The sequence below is a fragment of the Geotrypetes seraphini genome, chromosome 5 (genome assembly GCF_902459505.1).
Source record: "Geotrypetes seraphini chromosome 5, aGeoSer1.1, whole genome shotgun sequence".
NCBI classification, from domain to species: Eukaryota; Metazoa; Chordata; class Amphibia; order Gymnophiona; family Dermophiidae; genus Geotrypetes; species Geotrypetes seraphini.
Genome location: NC_047088.1, coordinates 42,918,202 through 42,941,443, shown reverse-complemented (window position 1 = coordinate 42,941,443; position 23,242 = coordinate 42,918,202). Strand labels below are relative to the sequence as shown.

General features: G+C 41.9%; 1 protein-coding gene across 5 annotated transcripts in view; it reads left to right on the top strand.

The window, feature by feature from the left end:
- LOC117360431 (protein FAM122A-like) overlaps window positions 1–23,242 on the top strand; it is an 86,238-nt gene that overhangs the window by 29,753 nt on the left and 33,243 nt on the right. For 4 of the 5 annotated variants that reach the window (XM_033944149.1, XM_033944146.1, XM_033944145.1 and 1 more), the window contains exons 3-7: window positions 6,399–6,455; window positions 14,805–14,851; window positions 14,936–14,990; window positions 16,354–16,446; window positions 20,577–20,665. In XM_033944149.1, the coding sequence (XP_033800040.1) occupies window positions 6,399–6,455; window positions 14,805–14,851; window positions 14,936–14,990; window positions 16,354–16,446; window positions 20,577–20,665 (341 nt within the window). The remainder of the gene's footprint in view (window positions 1–6,398; window positions 6,456–14,804; window positions 14,852–14,935; window positions 14,991–16,353; window positions 16,447–20,576; window positions 20,666–23,242) is intronic. The other variant, XM_033944147.1, reaches the window with a different exon arrangement.

The following is a 23,242-nucleotide window of genomic DNA, read 5'->3' as shown; positions in this document are numbered from 1 at the left end:
TCCAGCGATCAACCACCCTTTTAGTGAAAAAGAATTTCCTGGTGTCACCGTGCAGTTTCCCGCCCCTGATTTTCCACGGATGCCCCCTTGTTGCCGCGGGACCCTTGAAAAAGAAGATATCTTCTTCCACCTTGATGCGGCCCGTGAGATACTTGAATGTCTCGATCATGTCACCCCTCTCTCTGCGTTCCTCAAGTGCAACTTATCCAGCCGTTCCTCGTATGGGAGATCCTTGAGTCCTGAGACCATCCGGGTGGCCATTCTCTGGACCGACTCCAGTCTCAGCACATCCTTACGGTAATGTGGCCTCCAGAATTGCACACAGTGTTCCAGGTGGGGCCTCACCATGGATCTATACAATGGCATAATGACTTCAGGCTTACGGCTGACGAAACTCCTGTGTATGCAACCTATGATTTGCCTTGCCTTGGATGAAGCTTGCTCCACTTCATTGGCAGTCTTCATGTTCTCACTGACGATCACCCCTAAGTCTCGTTCTGCTTCAGTTCTTATTAGGATCTCGTCATTAAGGGTGTAAGTCTTGCATGGATTTTGGCTGCCCAGGTGCATGACTTTGCATTTTTTGGCATTGAAGCTGAGTTGCCAGGACCTAGACCAGCGCTCCAGTAGGAGTAGGTCGTGCATCATGTTGTTGGACATTGAATTTATGTCTGTTGTGCTTTTGCCCACTACATTGCTTAGTTTGGCGTCATCAGTGAATAATGTTATTTTACCTCGCAGCCCTTCTGCCAAGTCTCTTATAAAGATGTTGAATAGGATCGGGCCTAGGACCGAGCCCTGCGGCACTCCACTGATTACCTCCATCATTTCGGAGGGGGTGCCGTTCACCACTACCCTCTGAAGCCTACCTCCAAGCCAGTTCCCAACCCATTTCGTCAATGTGTCGCCCAATCCTATAGAACTCATCTTGCTCAGCAACCTGCGGTGTGGTACGCTATCGAATGCTTTACTGAAGTCCAGGTATACGATGTCCAGGGACTCCCCAACATCCAGCTTCCTCGTCACCCAGTCAAAGAAGCTGATCAGATTGGATTGGCAGGATCTCCCCTTAGTAAATCCATATTGACGGGAATTCCGTAGATTCTCCTCGTTCAGGATCATATCCAATTGGCATTTGATTAGAGTTTCCATTAGTTTGCACACTATTGATGTGAGACTCACCAGTCTGTAGTTTGCTGTCTCCATCTTGGAGCCTTTCTTGTGGAGTGGAATGACGTTAGCCGTCTTCCAGTCCAATGGGACATTACCCGTACTAAGGGAGAGATTGAAGAGCGCGGATAGCGGTTCCGCCAAGACATCACACAACTCCCTGAGCACCCTGGGGTGTAGGTTGTCAGGCCTCATTGCCTTGTTAACCTTAAGCTTTGACAGCTCGCAGTAGACACCGCTGGGTGTAAACTCAAAATTACTAAACGGGTCATCTGCGTCAACCCTTGTCTGTAGCTGAGGGCCGAGTCCTGGTGCCTCGCGGGTGAAGACTGAGCAGAAGTATTCATTTAACAGTTGGGCTTTTTCCGAGTCCGCTTCTACATAGTCTCCGTCTGGTTTCCTAAGACGTACTATCCCACCTGAGTTCTTATTTCTGTCACTGATATACCTGAAGAAGGATTTATCTCCTTTCTGGATGTTCTTCGCTAGAGACTCCTCCATGCAGAATTTGGCCTCCCTAACTGCTGTTTTGACGGCTTTTGACTTGGCCAGATAGACTTCCCTAGAGTCCTGTTTCCCTGATTGTTTGTAAGAGATGAATGCTTTTTTCTTCTCCTTGATGAGGTCCGAAATCTCCGCAGAGAACCACTGTGGCTCATTGTTCCTTCGCCGTTTACTTACTGATTTAACATAGCAGTTTGTCTATGCCAAAAAGTAACTTGTATTGTAGTACAGGGTCTCTCACCTTCCTTTGGATGTTCTGGTTTCTGTTCCTTCTGGTTCAGTCCTCCTCCAGCTTTTATGGACCTCACAGAGTCTTCCTTGGAGGTTACCCGAACCGGGATCTCCATTTTCAGACTCCCCAAAGTTAAATTGTCTGCCTCTGGGGAAAGTAATACCCCTTCCTCCGGGGTTTCCTGACCCCTGGGTGAGCTGGCCAACTGTAGTGAAGGAGGCGGTGCTCTAACATCCGGGCTAAGGGTGATGTCTGGCCCAAGAGGAGTCCCGTCAGTCTCACTAACACCCAGGATCCTCAGCGGGCTGGGAACTGGATTCACTGGAGCAGCTCCCTGCATCCTCCGAAGAAGTTCTTCAATGTTGCCAAGGGACGGCACTTCGGAGCGCCGTGAGGGCCAGCAGCGCTCCTGCCTCTCCTCTTTGGCATCGTGCTGCAAAAACAGGTAGGTCCAGGCCGGAAACAGCAGTCTCCAGCCGAAAATCATATAGCAAGAAGTGCTTCAATCGGGGGCTTGTACCGGATCACCTAGGCCGCAGCCATCTTGGATCCCCCTTGCCGGTATATTGACATTTTATATTGGGGGGATATTAATGATGTTGTCTAGTTATGTTTGTTACATGTGGAAATCGCAGGGAAATAAGATTTTATGTATGTGATATGTAAACTGCATAGTTGTATGCGGTATATAAATTTTTTAATGAATATGTATCTGACTAACTATCCTAGAATAATTGAGTTCATATAGTCTTGTCAGGTCCCTTGGATGCCCAAGTACCTAATTTGTTTAACCCACCTGAATGGGAAGCTTGGGGACAATTGCTGTTCTATTATGTCCTTCCAGATTCCATACGCTAGGTGTTCAATCCAAACCCGCAGTCCATGTATTGCAGGAATTCACATCTTTTCAGAACACATGGTGTACACCCCCTAGTGGTAAAATCAGTTTTAATTTCTGCACGCAGTCTGGGCAGAAGTCTTTTGCTGTTGCTCTGCTTCTGTTTCTTATTTATTCAATTAAAGTTCGCTTAAACTTCAGTTCTTGGTGGCTTCCGTGCCTTGATACCCTTCCCCGGTGGTCCACTGTCTGAGAAAAAGACACGGTACTTATTTCAGAGCAGAGTCAGCAGCCACACTGAAGTGCAGGAAGGTCCCGCAATGACTGTGTCTGCCACCTCTGCTCCGGAAGACATAAGTGACGTTGGAGGGGATGGACCAGCAGACAGTCATTGTGGGACCTTGCTGGTTTGGAGGGGGAGAGATAGAAGCATAGAAGGGTGGTGGAGGGAGAGAAAGGGGGCAGATGCTGATGGAATTGGTGTGCAGGAAAAGAGGAGAGAGACATAAGGGGAAAGGATACCGGAAGGAATTGGATTGGAGGGAAAGAAAGGGAGGCAGATGCTGATGGAAGTAGGGGGAAGGGAGAGGAGAGAGTGAAATGCCAGATCATGAGGGTGTGGGAGAGGGAAGGGAAGAAGAGGAGAGGAAAGAGATGCCAGATCATTGGAGGAGGGTAGGGAAGAAGATGGATGCCAGACCAATGGAGGTGAAGGGAGAGATAGAAGGGGGAGGCATACAGTTTCTGGAAGAGGCATAGAAGAAGAGAAGATGCCATATAGAAGGGAATGGGTTGGGATATCAAGGGTATAGATATTGCCCCTTACATTAAACTTTAGAAGGACACCTCGGCCCCACCACTCCACCGCTAGACCATCTCAAAAAAGCGAGAGATTTACGTGGTGCCTCATCATTGGCTGTCCGTCTTAAGTGTTATATTGATAATTCACTGCTTAGTGTATTTCCTTAATTTATGAATTTAAATAGTATATATAAATACAAATATTAGAAAGCTTTAGTACTTAGCTTGGTCACAGTCAAACTGGGAGTCTGACCCGACATGTTTCGCACATCTAGTGCTGTCTCAAGGATCTCCCTGTAAAAACGACAAAAAATATGGAAGCTGTAGTGAATCAACCTTCACCCACTACCTCCCCCCAACAGTCTTAAACCCAATTTTCTCATTCAACCCAATCTTACCAAGGTCGCCGTTGTCATCCGACTCACAAGTAAGGTATATGTGAAAGATGGCGACGGCGTCCTCCCCTCGCATTTAAATTCAAACCTTGTGATGTAATAGCACCTCCCCCATATGTCACTCATTGGTCCATTCAACCACCAATCAAAGTAGCCCACTCAATCTCCCCATTCAATCCCCGAGGTTCCACCGTATCCAGTGAAAAAATAAGCCTCTGTTCCCCCTCATTTAATCTCCTTAAATCTCAACGACAGTCAGAATGCTATGAGCGTCTGAGCTGTTACTACTGTGGCTAAAAAACGCACTACAGTTTTGTAAAAGGGGGAGGGGTTAGTTTGTGATTACATATTCCATTATAGGTGAAGGTTTTCTGTGTTCTTTGTGTTCAAAAGACATGGTTTTCTATTAGGATTGACTGTGCTTGTTTAGGCTTGTTTAGTTTTACAATGGGTGTATTGATATTGTACTGCTCATTGCAGTATGTAAGATGCTGCCTTTTCTAGGTACACTGTTGTGTGATGTGTGGATTGTTACTTAAAATCATGGTTTTCATACAGATGGGGGGGGTTGTCAAAAAATGATGGACCCTGGGTATGCTAGGTATGCCACTGACCCTATGGTCTAGAACAGGGGTGTCCAACCTTTTGGCTTCCCTGTGCCGCATTGGCCGAAAAAATGTTTCTTGGGGCTGCACAAATGCGCAAACGCTGCAGCAAGACAGAGGAGGTTGCCGGCAAGATGGTAAACACCCGGGGGCAGCAGAGGAAAACACTGCATCACCCTTGACTGGGGCCGCACAAAATATTTCATGGGGCTGCATGCACCCCTGATCTAGAATGTCTCGCGTATCTACTGGAAAAGATCTTATCAGGGTAAATACCATAATCTCCTTTTATTCACAGTAGTACATTTGAGACAAATTGGAGTCTCTAAAGCCCTTGCCTGGAATAACTGATACAAAATACTGACATTCTCACATAGGCATAAATGAATAATACAGTATGAAATAATGCAAACAATCGGGCATTAACATAGTGTTTGATAGGTTCCTAGATTTTACCAAAGCGAGAATTATGTATATAATTTGAATTCATATTGGCTCCATATTTATAGATGGTAAAAACCGACTGCCACCAAAATTAGAAGTTTAGCGTTTGAAAGTTTTTCCAGTTACATAATATATCTTGTAAGGCAATGGCAGTAAGTATTGAAATCGGTGAAATTCAATAAAATTGTTGACCTTTAAAAAATAAAAAAACCTGCTTTCCACCTTGCCTTCAACCCTGAATATTCCTGAGGGCAAGTCAGGAGCCATAAGGCCTTACTAGCACCAGATATCATGATCCTGTCACTAGAAATGGAACTACTGTAAAAGGTTTAGCTCCCAACTGGATACCTAAACTTGCACCATCAAGTGACTGAATGTAACGTTTCACTTGACAGTAATCAGATCTGTCTCCTCATTGGATAAGCATTTATTTAAAAAATTTATAAACCTCTTAAAATCTAGGCGGTGGATACAAGGAACATACATAATGTCAAAACAAACAGCAATTCACAAAGGCAAACAATAACTATAATCCTAAGATTACTAAAATAACGTACTACTAGACATCTTCAGCATCTCTCAACCCTAGAGGACATAACAAAACCTCAGATAAGATGATGACCTCCCTTTAAGCATCACATGAAGGCATCTACAAATAATTGTGTTTTAGCTGTTTCTTAAACCACATGATTTTCACACAATCTGAAAGCCCCAGAAAGTGAGTTCCAAAGTTTTACACCAACAATAGAAAACATGGAATTCTTCATTTTCACATAATGGATTCTCAGATCTCAGTTTACAGAGTGGTTGGTAAATTTCCCAAAGATTTAGGAAACATAATCCTGCAAAGCATTGTAAGATAATAAAGCACCATTCTCTGCCAATAAATGTTATAGAAGTGTTAGGCCCCATTCTGGAAACTGGAGAGTGATTATAGGGAGGGGCAAGTCTGAAGAGGGAATAGGCTGGATGGGGTTTGAAGCTTAGGGGAGGAATCAGGCCTTATGATGTGCAAAAAAAAAAAAAAAAAAGCATGCACATTTAAAAATATTGTGTGCAGAGGTTTGGGTTGTGTTGTTTTTTCTTCAAACTTTTTGCACAGAATCTCCTAGGAATAATCAGTACATCTGATCTGTATCCTAGTGGGTGCCCCACCATAGCCAGATATTTTTTCTAAGAGAAGCCCTATCTAGGATTTCCGCCAAAAGTGTGCTTGCAACAGGTGCCATATACTACTCATTGACCACAAGCTCTGTGACCTGTTTAAAAATTGTCCAGTCAGCAGTTATTTTAACTCGTAAAAAAACCTTAGCACACCTAATTTCACCAGCCCTAGAGTGTGAATAGGTAGTACTCTGAGTCAGATTTGAAGACTCTCTTTAATTCTTTTTCTCCTATGCATTTTTCAGTTGGTGCCATTATCTCCCATCCGTGTCTCTAGCAGCCGTCTTCATCAAATTAAACAGGTAAAAGCATATTACTTTTTTTTTCCTGTTGATAACCTTTACAATTTCAGGAAATCCTGAACAACTGGTTTTTATTTCACCTAGATTTTCTTTAAACTGTTTGATTCTCAAAGTGGAAAATATGCAATGTTGAAAACTGAAGTTCTCTGTTCATTAGTAAAGCATGCTGGGTTGGTGGCTTTAGTTCAGACTTCCTTGGTATAAGAAGAAAAATAATTTAAGTGTTTATGGTGTTTTAGTTTTGTTACCTTTATCTGCTTTGATGCCAGTGAGTGGGAATTATAAGACTGACTTGCATGATGGATCATTTGGATTTTATTGTGATTATTTGGAGCATCCAGATAAAGTTCAGATGGTGAACATTTTTTTGTTCAGATGCAACCAGGAAATTAACATTCTACAAAAGGAAATTTTATATCCAACAGTAGAATAGTACTCAGTATTCAAAGCGGGTCATGACATTTCCAATTCTCAGGTCACCAATGCAAGTTGAATTAAGCGTTGTTGACTAAAGTTTGATGTAAGGTGGTATGTACTAATCTTAAGGTACTGGAATCTCTACACCTTCTGTTCTGACAAGAAGTAAACAATAATGATTCTATTATATTTACTTAGTAGTCCATACGTTAGGTATTCAATCCATTCCTGTGAACTGGGTTTTGCAGAAGTGTGCCAGTCACATCTTTCAGCACCTTCCATATTGCCAGTGGAGTGTAGGCCCCAGTCCATCTGTTCCCCCTCCCTCCCCGGCCCTTTCAGTTTTTCCTTCTGCAAGTGAACTGTGCAGAGGTGTTTCTGATCTTTGCTGCTTAGTTTTTCTTATTTTCGGTTATAAGTTTATTTTTTCTGAGGCTTTGGTGCCCTGAGACTCCATATTTGGAGATTCTTTGCCTGGGAAAGGATGTAGGTTTCACAGACACCGGGCAAACCTTTGGGTGAACCTGTGGAACCAGCCTGCTGTGTGCCACTTTAGGGTTCAGGGTCCATTCCCTTAGGAGCCAGCTTAGCGCCCTGAGTAAGAACCCTTAGGATATCGAGGAGCCGGCTGCATATTTGTCATCCCCCCCCCCCATCATGCTCTGAGGTGTCATAGGGGTAGAGGCCAGAGATGGGGTCAGTCAAATTGTAGGGTAATTAGTGCTATAAAACAATTAGCTTGGAGCGGTTTGACTTACTCGTCTCGTGTCTAGGGAAAATAGCACTCATTACAAAAACAAGGCACAAACTGGTAAATATAGTCTTTATTACCAAAATAGAAAAATGCATAGAAATATGTAGCACTTGCATAAAACAAACAAACTAAAGAAGGAGTGGAGGGAAAAATCACTAACTCAATCAAAACTCTCCACTATACAAAAAGGAAGAGGAAAAATGGGCATAGAGAGGTGTGAGGTAGAGATGCATGGGGAATAGAAGGTTGAGAGGGAGAAATGTTAGATATGATGGTGTGAGGTAGAGATGCATGGGGAATAGAAGGCTGAGAGGGAGAAATGTTAGATATGGTGGTGGAGAGGGAAAAGGGATAGATTGAAGGGAATGCAAAGGGAGGAATATTAGACACAGAAGGAATGGAGGGGGCATTAATAGGAAAAACATGTAAATGCGGCCGTTTTACACAAGGGAGGGAGGAAGGGGGCATTAACTTGGGACATAGGAGGGAGGGAATAGAAAGAGACAATTGGGAAAGAGATGGTGCACATGGGGAAAGGAAAAGGAAAATTGGGCATAGAGAGGGGTGAGGTAGAGATGCATGAGGAATAGAAGGATAAGAGGGAGAAATGTTGGATATGGTGGTAGCGAGGGAACAGAGATAGATTGAAGGGAATGCATGGGGAGGAATGTTGGGCATAGTGATGGAGGGAGAGATGTGGCATGGTGTTGGAGAGGGGTGATAGAAGGAGAAATGGGCATGAGGCTGGTGGGCAGTGGTGAAAAATGCTGCACATGATCTGGGGGATGAGAGAAGAAGAAAAGTTGAACTCCTAGAGGGACAGAGAGAGTTGTTGATTGCAGAATGGAATGAGGTCTGGAGGAGAGGAAGCATGCAGGAGGCAGAAAGAAAGAAATATTGGATGCACAGTCAGAAGGAAGTGCAATCAGAGACTCGTGAAATCAACAAAGGTAGGAAAAATGATTTTATTTTCAATTTAGTGATCAAAATGTGTCAGTTTTGAGAATTTATATCTGCTGTCTATATTTTGCACTATATTTGTCTATTTTTCTATAGTTGTTACTGAGGTGACATTGCATATTTTAAAGTCATCTATCTTGACCTCTTTGAAAAACCCCCAAATAGAAATGATAATTAACATTTTCTCTGCGTACACTGTGCTTTATGTTTTTTTAAATTTTGTGGTTACCATTATGTATTAATAAGATTATATTGTGTGTACTAGTCTTTAAGCCCGTTACATTAACGGGTGCTAGAATAGATGTGTCTGTCTGTGTTTCTTTATCTCTCTCTCGTTGGCCGCTGTCTGTATCCTTCTGTCTCCCCCTCCCCCCCGAGCAAAGCTGTCTGCCCCCAGCACCCACCTCCCTCCAAATGTCTCTCCATGGCCCTCTTCTGTCTTCCCCCCCAGAGCAAAACTGTCTGTCCCCAGCACACCTCCCCCCAAAGCAGCCCCCTTTCTCTATCTCTCCATGGCCCCTTCTGTTTCCCCCAGCACACCCCTCCCCCCAAAGCAGCCCCCTTTCCCTCTCCCTGTCTCTCCATGGCCCCTTCTGTCTTCCCCCCCAGAGCAAAGCTGTTTGCCCCCAGCACACCCCTCCCCCCAAAGCAACCCCTTTCCCTCTCCCGCTGACTCTCTCTCTGGCCCCCTTTCTCTGTCTGTCTTTCTGTCCCTCTCCCTGCCCCTGTGTCTTTCTTTCTTTCTGTCTCCCTCCCTCCCACTGTCTGTCTGTCATTTTTCCCCATTTCCCTGTGCAGCAGCATTTCCATCCCACTTCCCTATGAAGCAGCAACAGCATTTCCCTCCTATCCCCCCTTTCCTGTGCAGAAGCAGTAGCAGCATTTTCCCCCACCCCCTTTCCCTTCTTTTCCCTTCTCTTCCCTGCTCCGTTCGGCCCCTCCCCCTTCTTTTACTGCCGTTGTCCTGCTCGATCTGGCCTGCTCCTGACCCTCCCACCGCCGACAAACCTCGGGGCTCCAGCCGCGCAGGCAGCACTTTAAACACGCTGCTTCGCGGCCTTCTACTGCCGATTTCCTCTGCCGCGTCTGTCTCCGATGATGTCATCAGAGACCCGGCAGAGGAAATTGGCAGTAGAAGGGCGCAAAGCAGCGTGTTTATAGTGCTGCCTACGCCGCTGGAGCCGGGAGATTTGTGGAGGGTCAACGGCCGGAGCGGGGCTGCTGTCCACTACTCGGTTGCTGTCACTGGTGCTGCCTACGCCGCTGGAGCCGGGAGGTTTGGAGAGAGCACAGTCGCGCGCACGCGCCTCCAGCCCCTGCAAGCGCCGTGAGGTGTCAATTAGAATGTTGCCACAGAAGCACACCTCACGGCGCCAGGACTCACAAATTTTTGAGAGCGCATGTGCGCTCTAGCGTTTTATTATTATTGATATGAAAAATGGATGGAATAAATTGCATTACAGTTAGTACTATTAAACTAAACTAAACTAAACCTTAGGTTTATATACCGCACCATCTCCGCAATCGTGGAGCTCGGCACGGTTTACATGAATAGTAATTTGAAAGGAACTCCATGGAAAGTGTTAGAAGAGGAACAGAGGAAAGAGGGAGGTTAGAGGGCAAGGGTGTCAAATTAGGAGGGATGTTAGGTTTTAGAGAATAACCAGGTTTTCAGCTGTTTACGGAAGGGTTGGAGAGCACTAAGGTTCCGAAGAGGGAAGGTAAGGTTGTTCCAGAGCTCGGTGAGTCTGAAGGGGAGGGAAGTCCCTAATTTTCCTGGGAGAGAAATGCCTTTTAGTGAGGGGAAGGAGAGTTTCGATTTTTGGATGGGTCTGGAGGCGTTAGGGTTTGAGGAGTTCCAAGAGAGCGGGATTAATGGAGGAATGATGACATGGATGATCTTGAAGGTTAGACAGATGCATTTGAAGTGGATTCTGGAAATTATCGGAAGCCAATGAAGCTTGAAAAGGAGCGGTGTGACGTGGTCAAATTTACTTTTTGAAAAGATAAGCTTGGCTGCGGCATTTTGAATCCGTTGGAGTCTGTGAAGGTTTTTCTTTGTTAGGGTTATGAAGATAGAATTGCAATAGTCCAATCTGGAGAGGATGATGGATTGGACGAGAACGGCAAAATGTTTTTGATGGAAACAAAATCTGACTTTCCTCAGCATATGAAGGCTGAAATAACATTTTTTTACCAGGGAATTGAGGTGATCATTGAAAGACAGTGTAGAATCGATAATGACGCCCAGGACCTTGCTGGAGAATTCGAGCTGCAGAGTGGAGCCAGAGGATAGTGGAAATGAGGTGGGTAGCTGCTCTAATTTTGGGCCGAGCCAAAGAAGTTTTGTCTTGGATTCATTCAATTTCATTTGGACGGTGCGGGCCCAAGATTGGAGGTTCGAGATACAGGAGGAAATGTTGTCTGAGAGATTAGTGAGGTTCGAGTCGGTCTCGAGAAGGACAAGGATGTCATCAGCATAGGTGTAGATTGTTTCGAGGGGGGATAGATGGAGAAGTTTTAGAGAGGACATATAAATGTTGAAGAGAATGGGAGATAGAGGTGAGCCTTGCGGGACTCCGCAGGTTGGTATCCAGGGGGAGGATGAGGTGCCATTCATATTGACAGTGTAGGATCGGGAACGAAGGAATTTAGAGAACCATTCAAGGACTGTAGAGGTGATGCCAATCTCAGAGAGTTGGTAAATTAGAATATCGTGGTGGACGACATCGAAAGCGGCAGAAAGATCGAATTGCAGGAGGACGGCGAACTTATTGCGGGAGTGAAGTTGTTGAACCTTGGAGATTAGAGAGGTCAGTAGGGATTTGGTACTGAAATTGGGGCGGAAGCTGTATTGGTAAGGTAGGAGAATGGAGAATTTCTCTAGATAAGATGAGAGTTGGGTTGCAATGATGGACTCGAGCAACTTAGTTAGGAAAGGGATATTTGCTATTGGGCGATAGCTGGATGGAGCAGAGGGGTCGAGGTCAGGTTTTTTCAATAGGGGGGATAAGGCGATATGGCCCATTTCTGGGGAGAATAGGCCCGAATGTAGGGCAGAGTTTAAGAGTTTGGTAATGGAAGAGATGGCCAGAGTGGGTATTTCCTCGTAGAGGTAAGAGGGAAAAGGGTCTAAAGAACAGTTGCAAGATTTCAGTTTGAGACAGATTTTGAGGATGAGGGATTCAGATACGAGCTCGAAGGCAGTCCAGAATCTGTCGGCTGGGATAGAGCTAGAGGCCGTGAGGGTAGAGTTGGAGTCCGTGAGCACCAGGGAGTTGTAGGAGGGAAGGTGCGTCGTAAGGTAGTGACCTTTTCATTGAAGAATTCTGCTAGGACTTCGGCAGAGGGGGAGGAGGGAAGAGAGGTGGAGTCTATTTTGGAGGTTAGAGAGCGCCAGATTTTGAAAAGTGTACTACTTTGGTTATTAGATCTGGAGATTTTTTCGCCGTAGAAGTTCATCCTTGCTTTTTTTAGTGCTGAATTGTAGAGCTTAATGTTGGCTCTCCAGGATTGGAGGTGGAGTCAGGGGAGGAGTTTGAGTGGGTTTGGGGCAGAGTTTGGGCAAGTCTGGGGTGGAGATTGGGCAGGGGTAATCGGTTGGTATTTGTTAGGCTTAGGGGGTACTTGGCTTGAAAAGATTGAGAAACACTGTTATAGAGGATAAACTTATCTCTGCCCAGCCTTTAGTTCACTTCATGCAGAGTTTGCTTTTGTTAAAACCTGTTATCAAGCCCCCCACCATGTTATAGGATTTCAATGTTATCCTTACCCAGCTGATGAAAGTTCCTTTTGAGCCTGAAGTAACTGACCTGGATTGTCTTATTTTTGGTGCTAGCCACTTTAGAACACAGAGTTGGTGAGCTCCAGCCCTTAGTAGCTGTTCCACTTTACACAAAATTTCATCATAACAGAGTGGTTTTGTGCATGCATTCGAAGTTTCTTCCTAAAATAGTGTTCAAGAGTTTCACCTGAATTAGTCAATTGTTCTACCAATATGTTTCTCAAAACTTTATGCCTATTAAGGGAAAAATGGTATAGAGCAGGGCTGCCCAAGTGCGGTCCTCAAGATATACTGGCTGGCCAGGTTTTCAGGATATCCACAATGAATATGCATAAGAGAGATTGGCCTGCACTGCCTTCTTGATATGCAAATCTCTCTCATACATGTTCATTATGGATATCCAGAAAACCTGACCTGCCAGTAGATCTCGAGGACCGGACTTGGACAGCCCTGGTATAGAGGTTTAAAAAAGGGAAATGCGTTAATGAAGTCATTAGGTTCAATCTAGCCATTTATATCTGCATGAATTTAAACAAGTAACAAAAAAAAAAAGATAAATATAGCTCATCCAGTCATACAAGAAACGGCTCTACAGCACCTCTAATAATGTTTTGATCACTAGGTTCCTTCCTGAGGTCTCACTGAGGATATGAAATAGATGCAATCCCCACTTCCAGACCTCTTCCACATAATTTATGGAGAGGTGTTACTGAGCCTTGAAGGAGACCTGTGTGATTGCACTACAGCAAAATAAAAAAGTAGCAGATAAAGATCAAAGTGAGAGCTAGGGCAAAACAGTTTAGGTAAAGATGCAGGTAATAATTAGCAATGTATTAAAAATATTTTATTTATATTTGCTTATAATTTCATTTGAAAGCTACTTGATGTTAATACAACTTTAATTCTTTATACTGTGGGGGGGGGGGGGAGAAACAACACCACTTACGTCAACAGTAAAGTTAGAATAGGGTCATTAAATCCAGTGGTATACCTAGTATATATGATATCCAGTGCTGATCATTTTTTAACAACCCCCTCTATATAAAAAAAAGTTATTTTTAGTAATAATCCATGAGTCACACAACAAGGGTGCACCTAGGAAAAGGCAGCATCTTAAACACTGCAGTGAGCACTAGAACACCAACACACGCATTGTAAAACTTAACAAGTGAGATCCTGCACAGTCGATGCTAACAGAAAACCATGTCCTTTTCATACACACAGAACACAGATACACCCTTGCCCAATATGGAATAATCACAAACTAAAAATAGAAATATGTAGACAAAAGTTAAACTGAACCACCAAGAAACCAGACTCTGCATACAATGCAACACCACAGAAACAGTGACTGCGCAAAATATAAAGACATATAAAGGGAGAACATTGAGCCTTCCTCTGGACCAACTCCATCCTTTCTATATCTTTTTTGAAAGTGGGGTATCAATACCTCCTTTTTCCTACTGGCCATACCTCTCCCTATGCAACCTAGCATCTTTTAGCTTTCGCCGTCACCTTTTCAACTTGTTTGGCCACCTTAAGATCATCACATACAATCACACCCAAGACCCGCTCTTTTGTCGTGCACATAAGTTCTTCACCCCCTAAACTGTACCGTTCCTTCGGGTTTTTGCAGCACTAATGCATGACCTTGCATTTTTTAGCATTAAATTTTAGCTGCCAAATTTCAGACCATTCTTCAAGATTCGCCAGGTCTTTCTTCATGTTATTCACACCATCTACTCTGTTGCAGATTTTGTTATCATCCGCAAAGAGGCAAATCTTACCCAACAACCCTTCAGCAATATCGCTTATCAAAATGTTAAAATAGAACAGGCCCATGAACAGAACCTTAAGGCACACCACAGTTTACATCCCTTTCCTCAGAGCGATCTCCATTGATCACTCTTTCTGTCGCCTTCCACTCAACCAGTTCTTGACCCAGCCTGTCACTTTGGGACCTATCCCGAGGGCACTCAGTTTATTTATTAGACATCCGTGTGGAACACTGTAATTGGAGAAAGCAAAGTTACTCACCTGTAGCAGGTATGCTCTGAGAACAGCAAAATGCTTATTCTGACTGACCTACCCACTTTCCCTTATAGTTTCTTTCTATAAGCTATAGAGACAGATTGACCTGGTCACTTGAGGGTGGTCAGGAAGATATGCGCATGCAAGGAGCATCACTCGCATATTTCCAGAAAGTTGCTGGGGTCTAGTTACTACACTGGGTTGTGTCTGAAGACATCACCCATCACTAAGAATAAGCATCCTGCTTTCCCTGAAGAACAACTCTACAAGTAAGTAACTATGCTGTCAAACTCAGAATGTCTCTTAATTTTATTGGGATGCTTGATAAAATTTCTACAACTTTGTTGCTGTTTTAAGTAAGTTACCATAGTATTTTTTCATTGCTTATTTTAATGCTTATTAGGAAGAAGGAGTAGACCTGATGATAAATAGGGAAACAGCACATGAAAGGTGAGTATATTTGGAAAAATAACGTTTTTTCCTCTTATAAAACTCTGAGCTAAGGTTCATGGTTTCATCCCCATTTACTTGCAGGGAAATACAAGTGGCAATGCAGATGACTCAGTCATGGGAAGAGAACTTGAGCCTGGTAACTTAACGATTTTGTTTTGTCATATAAATTTTTTAAAAATCAGAAAAATATTAATTTTTGTATTATATAATTTCCAGGAAGAGACTGGGAGTCAGTGTTTGAGTTGCAGCAGTAGTATAGTTTTAACAGCCATGGGTTGAATTAACTAAAAACACTTTAGTGAGTGAAAGGCAGCCCAGCAAAAAGAGAGACAGTAGTTGAGGTGAAATGAAAGAGTAGGGAAGAGGTAATAGATAGCACAGATTAGGTAAAGAAAGAGGAATAGTGGCAGTGTGTGATTTGAATGTGAATTTAGATTAAAAAATAACAAAAAAGATCTTAATGGAATCATTAAAGGGGAGGAGATGGCTGTCAGTGGGGTGGTGAGTGAAGGGAATTAGAGTATAGGAATTGGAAAGGTAAATGGACTTGAAATTGTCCCATAACCACTTGTAAACAAGTTGAATACATTCATTAAGCGTAGATAAAGAGGAATTGGCACTAGCGACATGGTGCAGAATTTGTGTCATCTGCACAGTAGAATGGGTTGCAGCCCTAGGATTGGATAATGCTAAATAGAGAAGCAAGGAAGATGTTGAATAAGGTAGGGGCGATTACTGAGTCTTGGAATACACTGGAAGTCACAGAATAGACATCGGAACAGAATTGACAATAAGAGTTGAAAAATGTGACCTAAAAGGTAGCAGCAAAACCAAGCAAGCATTGAACCAGTGAGGCTGATGGAGTGCAAGTACTATATAAGTATAGAGTGATCAACCAGGTCAAAGGAACGGAGGTCAAGGGATATCCAGTGATTTTAGATGTATGAGAAAGAGACCTTCAATTAGATGGCCTAAAATGAAGTAAAAATATTAAATGCAAAATGATGGCTAAGGGCTCCTTTTACAAAGGTGTATTAGGGCCTTAACTCGTGTAATAGCGCGTGCAAAAATGCACGCTCTAGCCTCCTCTTGAGCAGGTGGTAGTTTTTCATGTAGTGTGCGCTAATCTAGTGCGTGTTCTAAAAACGCTAGCACACCTTTGTAAAAGGAGCCCTAAATGTTGCAAAAGGGTGAAATCAACATAAAATATAAAGTAAAATTAAACTTTAAAATGTAAAAATATATATTAGAGGAAAAACTTGTCTCTTCTTTTGCTGAAAGCATTATTGTTTCGTGATGAGCAGAGGTTATGGACTGCTTATTAATCAATAATGCCTTTCATTAAATTCTGGTGTAATCATTGCAATCATTGACCACGGAGAAATTGATTTAATTACATGTTGCTCAGCTTTTAACCAGTTTTTTAGAGCACCATGTTGCAGGGAAATCCACCTGTTCAGCAGTTTGTTATAATGTCATATCATGTTGTACTTGCACAGAGTGACAATGATTTGGACAAATCAACTTCTCCAAAGCGAATCGACTTTGTCCCAGTTTCTCCAGCCCCTTCTCCTACCAGAGGAATAGGGAAGGTATGGAAAACAGAATGCAAAGGCTTTTAAAAATTACATTTTTTCTTACCTTTAATAGGGATTACAAATCCTCACTATCTGAGTGAATGTGAATTTTTTTGTTCAGTATCTGGTGATCCACTGTCCTAATAAGAGTCTGTCTTTAAAGCAGTAGTATACCCAAATTGTTTAAAAATTAACTGCTCAGAATAGTCTTTGTTGGAAGTATACTTCTCCCTCCTTATTCGCAGTTTCAGCATTCACGGTTTCGATTATTCGCGGTTTTTAGCTTACAGGCTCCTCCCCTCCAAATTACATCTGCTTGCATAGAGAAATCACTGATTCCAAGCGTTTATGGATAAAATTGATTCCCAGCACTTTCTTCACCATGTTTTGCCTCTCCTTCAAGAACAGGCCAGTTCTCCCACCATGTTATTCGTGGTTTCACCACATTCACGATGGTTTTAATAGAAAACAGCGAATAATATAGGAAAATGTTATTCACTGTTTTTCTATATTTGTGGGTCTGTTAATCCCCTATCACAGCGAATACGGAGGGAGAAGTGTATAGTGCTAAAGTATTACATTATATGCTTTTCTGGTACGAAGGGTGCAGGAGTCTTGACAAGTGGGTTATGTAGAAGGAGTTAAATTTAGTTCCTCCTCAGTTGTTCCTTCTACACGTGAGTTTGAAGGAGGTTTTCTTTTTTTTTTCCATTATATTTTATTGGGTTTTAAATGAAACAAAACAGTAGAAATACACATATACTTGACAGTGTAAATATATAAATGCTTAAATATTAGTGCTTATCAAGAGATTTGATATGATGAACAAGCTGTAAGCAACATATAGTTGGAGACTAGAATATGAATAATTATTATAGCAATTATTTTTTGTTACAAAATTTATCTAGAGGCACCCAGATTTTACAAAAGCTAAGTAAAGTATGATTTTTAATAGCAGTGGTTTCCTCATATTTTCATATGGAACAAATATAGCACCACCATTCTGTAAAGTTAAAACGTGTATTATCTTTCCAGTTACAAATAGTTGAGTGATAGTAGCAATCGTAATATTAAAGAGTTTTCTTTGATTATCCGTAATATTGATATCTAGGTTAAAAGAGCGAAAGATGAGTGAGAAAGATATGGAGTTATCAATATCTAAAATATTGATAATTTTGTGCCAAATGGAATTCTAGAAGATTTGTAAGTTGGAACAGTAGAATAAAAGATGAATGAGCGAGTCAGGTTCTTTGGAGCAAGATCAGCACAAATTTAGAGGATTTTTGTGGAAGAATTCTAGCAATTTTATTTGGAGACCAATATGTTTTATACATGATAAAAAAAAAGTTGATTGGCATATTTTGGCTGACATTGTTGGTTGTACTTTTAAACTAAGATGGGGGGGGGGGAGCCCAGGAGCAGATGATTCGGTGTGGAGTATCCTTGAAGGATACTGTTGAATTGGAACATTTAGGGAGTCCCAATAGAGAGGTTTCAAAAATGGTGAAAGAAAGCCATCTCATTTTCACGTTTAGGGTAAGGAGAGTCTACTTCATACTTTTTGTTCCTCCAGAGCTTTAAATTCGATTTCATATAAGATTACGCACAAGTTTGGAATTTGTATTTCCAGTCAAACAGCGCCATCTAGTGGATTGACTCCTACACCCCTGAGGCAGGCCTCCGCTTAGAGGCCGAAATATGGACTGTGTCAGGTCACGAAAAACAAAGGGCATTATATCCATGTATTTATACATGTATTTATTGTAATTACAGATTATATGAATAAAATTTGTCATTTCCAAGTTGATGTGTTCTATCCCGTTCCCCACTTGTTTTCTCCTTCTAGACTATGCCTAGATGGCTAGGTTTACTTTTTGCCCATTTCTATACAAATGTGTAATGGTTTTCTTCTGATGCAAAAGATACATCAGTCTTGACCAGTGTGTTATTTTCCTCTCCAACTGCAAGTTGTGTAGAAGTTTCAAGTAGAGAATGACACGAGAACAAATTTGTCCCCGTCCCCACAGGAACTCAATTTCCATGTCCCGTCCCGTCCCTTCCCCATTCCTGTAAACTCTGCCTTAACCACACAAGCCTCGAACACTTATGATTTTAAAGTGTTCGTGGCTTGTGCAGATGAGGACAGAGCTTGCAGGAATGAGGCACAGATAGGAAAAGAACTTACCGGGACAGGAAAATGAGTTTCTACGAGAGCAGGGAAAAATTTATCCCCGTGTCATTCTCTAGTTTCAAGTTTATTTCTAATTTCATATACCACCTATAATTACGTCTAAGCGGTTTACAATAGATTTAAAATAAATATATAAGAATTAAAACCAATCGCAAAATGAACCACATAGAAACAGACTTGATACAGAAGGAAAGGGAAGATAATTTCAATTTTATTATTAAAAAAAAAAGGAAGGCACAGATGGGAAGGAGTATAATAAATGCTTCTTGTTTAGAAGACATCATCTACCTTTTTTGGCTCTGCCTCCTTCCTCACTGAGCTGTGTTATAGCTCCCCGGTCTTTTCATCTACACATGAGTTGGAAGATGTCTTTCTGATCTACTGTGAGTGAACTTTATTATTTTCAGGATTTTTTCCATATTTAGAGGCTTTTTGGTGCTCAAGAGGTCCCCAGCAGTCATGGGACACAGACTCTCTGAGCAGAAGTATGTAGCTAACAGGGCAATCCTTTTACAGGGAACCAGTTTAGCCAACCTGCATTCTAGTATGTCCCTTCCGGATTCCAGACACTAGATGTTCAATCCCAACCTGCAGGCCAGGTGTTGCAGAAATTCACATCTTTTCTGAACACATGCAACACCCCCCCCCCCCCCTCCCAGGCTAAGAGTCAGCAAACGACCTTAGTTTCAATTTCTGCAAGCAGTCCAAGCAGGTCTTTTAATGTTGCTCTGCTTCTGGGTTTTTTGTTGTTGTTTTTTTGCTTAAAGTTAGTTTTTTGGTGGCTTCAGTGCTTTGAAATCCCTCCCCGGTCTGGGTGGACATATAAGGTCTATGTCCCAGAAATATCAAAGAAAAAAGACAATTTAACCATGGATGTATAATACATGAGCTATTAGGCAGATTAGATAGACTGTTCAGTTATTTATCTTCTGTCATTTATGTATATGTTACCTTTGCTTCCTGTGTTAAGTGCTTGCTGATCTATATCTTTGTAGTGAACAAGTTTTGGTTCGTCCTCATCCTGGGATGTTTTCCATTTCCGGGGCTGAATACCGAATCTTGTCACTTCCTTTTCTGCTGCCTTTTTTTTCCAAGTTTTTTCAATTTTTATTATCCCGCACCAAGGGAGGGAGTTCACCTGCATATATCTTTTAAGACTGAACCAACTACTCAGTTATTTAGGATATCCATTTGAACATAAGCAGAAGTATTCACCGTGAGAATAACTTTGGTGATGCAATTTTTCACCCAGCTGTCCTGATTTTAAGAGCTCTGGTACCAATTGAAAGAAATCAGAAGGACTTACCAAAATCCTTCAAGTATTCAAGAAATCCTTCTTCAAGAAAATCCTTCCCACAAGTATAATCAGCTAATCTTTTTTATGTGAGATCTAAACCATTGCATTGATTTCTGTGTGTAGTCCTATATTTGTGTTCACCTGTTATTGGGATTTGAAGTAATTTTTTCTTATTTTTAAGAATACTATCTCTCTACACCTTTTGAAATAGGAGAAAACTACAGCAAAAAATAAAGCTTCTTGAAAAACAAAAGCAACAAATATAACCCAGTATTTTAACTAGCAATATAAAAATATTGTAACAAACAGACAGACCACTTGATATAAAAGCCAGAAAATTACCTCAAAATAGTATGCACTGTTTCAAAGTGAAACAAATCAAATGGTGAGAAATCCTAAAATGAAAATGTTCTACTTGTACACTGGTGTATAGAGATTTGGAAATCAGAACTACATTTCTATGCATGCAGTGGTCAAAGCCAGAGCTGTTCCCATTAACATGGAGCTATATGTAGTCTCATTTGGCCAAATTGTTTTTATGACAATGAAATAGTCTGTCATTGGTTGCTGTTTTTTTTAAAGGACATAACAAGGAACAATAATATGTCATTATTTTTAGTTTGATTGAAGCAGGTGACTTTGTATTTCTGTTTTCAGCAATGTTTCTCGCCATCTTTGCAAATTTTTGTGAGCAGTAATGGACTGCCTCCAAGTCCTATTCCAAGTCCAACGAGGCGATTTACAACGTAAGTATATGACCCAGCTTTTGGCCGAAACTGCAGCTGAAATTCAACACCTGGTTTCAACTGAAAACGAAAACTCAAGTTTTACTGTATGAATATGAACCAGTGAGGGAACTGGGGATTTTCAGAGCTTGCATTTTGTATCCCTTTGCTAAACTCACAGTATCCAAGCCAGAAGCAGTAATTTAAATAATGAAAAACTGTATTTTATTTCCAAGCAAAACATAGCCTGTATATAAGGCATTTCTTATGTTATGTTATGTTATGTAAACCTGTACATGTAAATCACTTTGGTTATACCATAGAAAGGTGGCATATCAAATCCATGACCCATTACATTGAACTGAAACTAATAACCACAGTGCTTTTACAGTAGCTGACTTTGCATCACACTTGGAGGGACAGCTTTGATGTCATAATGTCACAGATAAATTAATTCCTAAGCTGTTTATCTCAAATTTACAGACTTACATTCCTGCTAAACTTTTGTATCAAAAACATTTATTTGGATCACTCAACTTACTATTACTACTACTTATTAATTCTACTTACCACATAAACTATTGTGCAAGATCACACTTGCATTACTTGCAATCATAGACTACATTACATTACGTGGTGGTCTAGTGGTGTAGTCACAGCAGGAGTGAGGCCCCAGTCACAGCAGCCATTTTGACAGCAGATCTGGAGGCAGGAGTAACTGTGGATCGCTCTTATCCAACTACACTCCTAGACTACCAAGGATTATAAACTAGACCCAAGGCAGCCTATGGGTAAGGGGAGGCACTTGGAGGGGATCTGGGAGGAGGACAGAGACAAATGGAACAAAGCATAAGTTTACTTTTCAGCTTCCACAGAAACCACATTATCAGCTGAAACAGAAAACAGCCAAAAATTAAAATAACCTTTTGGCTGAAATCAGGCACAAAACAGGTTTTGGGCTGATTCGGTATCCTAACTGAAACTGAAATTTGGTCAGCCTCTAAACTGGTTAAAACAAGGGTTTCCAATTGCAGTTCTCAAAGGCACAAATGGGTGTAGTTTTCACGATATCCATAATAGATATTGTGCATACAAATCTATTTATTCTGGAATCCCAACTGGTTTATAGCCCCTCAGGATTATAGTTTGACACTTCTGGATCAGTGTCAACAAACCATTCATTCCCAAGACTATGGAAACATTAGATCCCTCTCACTGAAATTTCCTGAAATGCCCACATAAAATAAGTTCCCTGATAGTAAACTCTAATCAACAAGTTTCACCTACAGAAATGGATCACCGTAAATACTCGACTATGAGTCGAGAAATTTAGGGTATTAAAAAAAAAGCCCTAAAAACTCCGGGGTCGACTTATATATGTGACCCATGCCGATCCTTTGTGTCCCTCCCTTCCCTCCAACACCTCACGGCAGCCAGCAAGCAAGCTTCTCTCTCTCCCAACACTCTGCAACAGCAATCCTTGATCCTCCCTCCAACACCCCACAGCAGCGATCCTCTCTCCCCTCCCACCCTGCCAGTACCTTACTAGCTTCAGCCGCAAGCATCTTCAGAGGATGGCTGACTGCTTGTAGCCAAAGCTAGTGAGGTACTGGCAAGTAGGGAGGAGAGAGAGGATCATTGCCATGGGGTGTTGGGGGAGGGAAGAGAGGATTGCTGCCATGGGCTATTAGGTAGAGAGAGAGGATTGCTGGCTTCCACAGGGTGTTGGAGGGAGGGAAAGAGCAGTGTTGGTCCAGGTGAGGGCTGGAGGGGAGGGTCAACCTTTGCATGGATCAAGGGATTTTAGACTATTTTTATGTCTAGAATTGCCCCTTGACTTATGCATGAGGTCAGCTTGTAATCGAGTATATACGGTAATATGTCTACATTTTCTGCTGTGTTAAATTGAAATATAGATTCTTCAAGATTTTCAAGTTTATTAAAAATTTGATATGCCACTTTTAAAAATGTCTAAGCGGTGTACAAAAGAAGAATATAAAATCATAAAATCAGGGTGACATGACTAAAACATGAACAATGATAAAAACATGGACACATTTGGAAAGGGGGGAGAAATACAATTTGTGATAGGATAGTGAAATAAAAAGGTCAATACAATGGGAGGGATATGCTTTTTCTTCATTGTTCTTTATTTGGAGAGTTACAAATCGTAGGCATCTTTGAATAAAAATGTTTTTAAATTTGCTTTAAATTTGTCGATAAGGGTCTCTTCCCGCAGGGACAGTGATAGTGAATTCCAAAGAGTTGGAGCTGTAACTGAGAAAATCTTTTTTCTGGTGGTGTCATAGAAAAAGTGGCGTAGGGAGGGAATGAATATTCAAGAGATATTGATTGCTAGATCTGAGTGTTCTGGACGAGTAGTAAGGATGATTAACCTGTCAATGAATCCTGAGGAATGTAGAGTTTTCGTTTTCATTTCATTCTCCTTCTAGACCAGTCCAGACTACCGGGCAGAGAGAGGGATGAGCCTGAGTGACCTGATGGCATTAGCATGTTCTCAGTTCACGGCATTGCACGGAACGGTTCTCTCCATCCTCGGCGGAAACCAGAGGTTTGCGTATTTTGACTTTCAGCAAT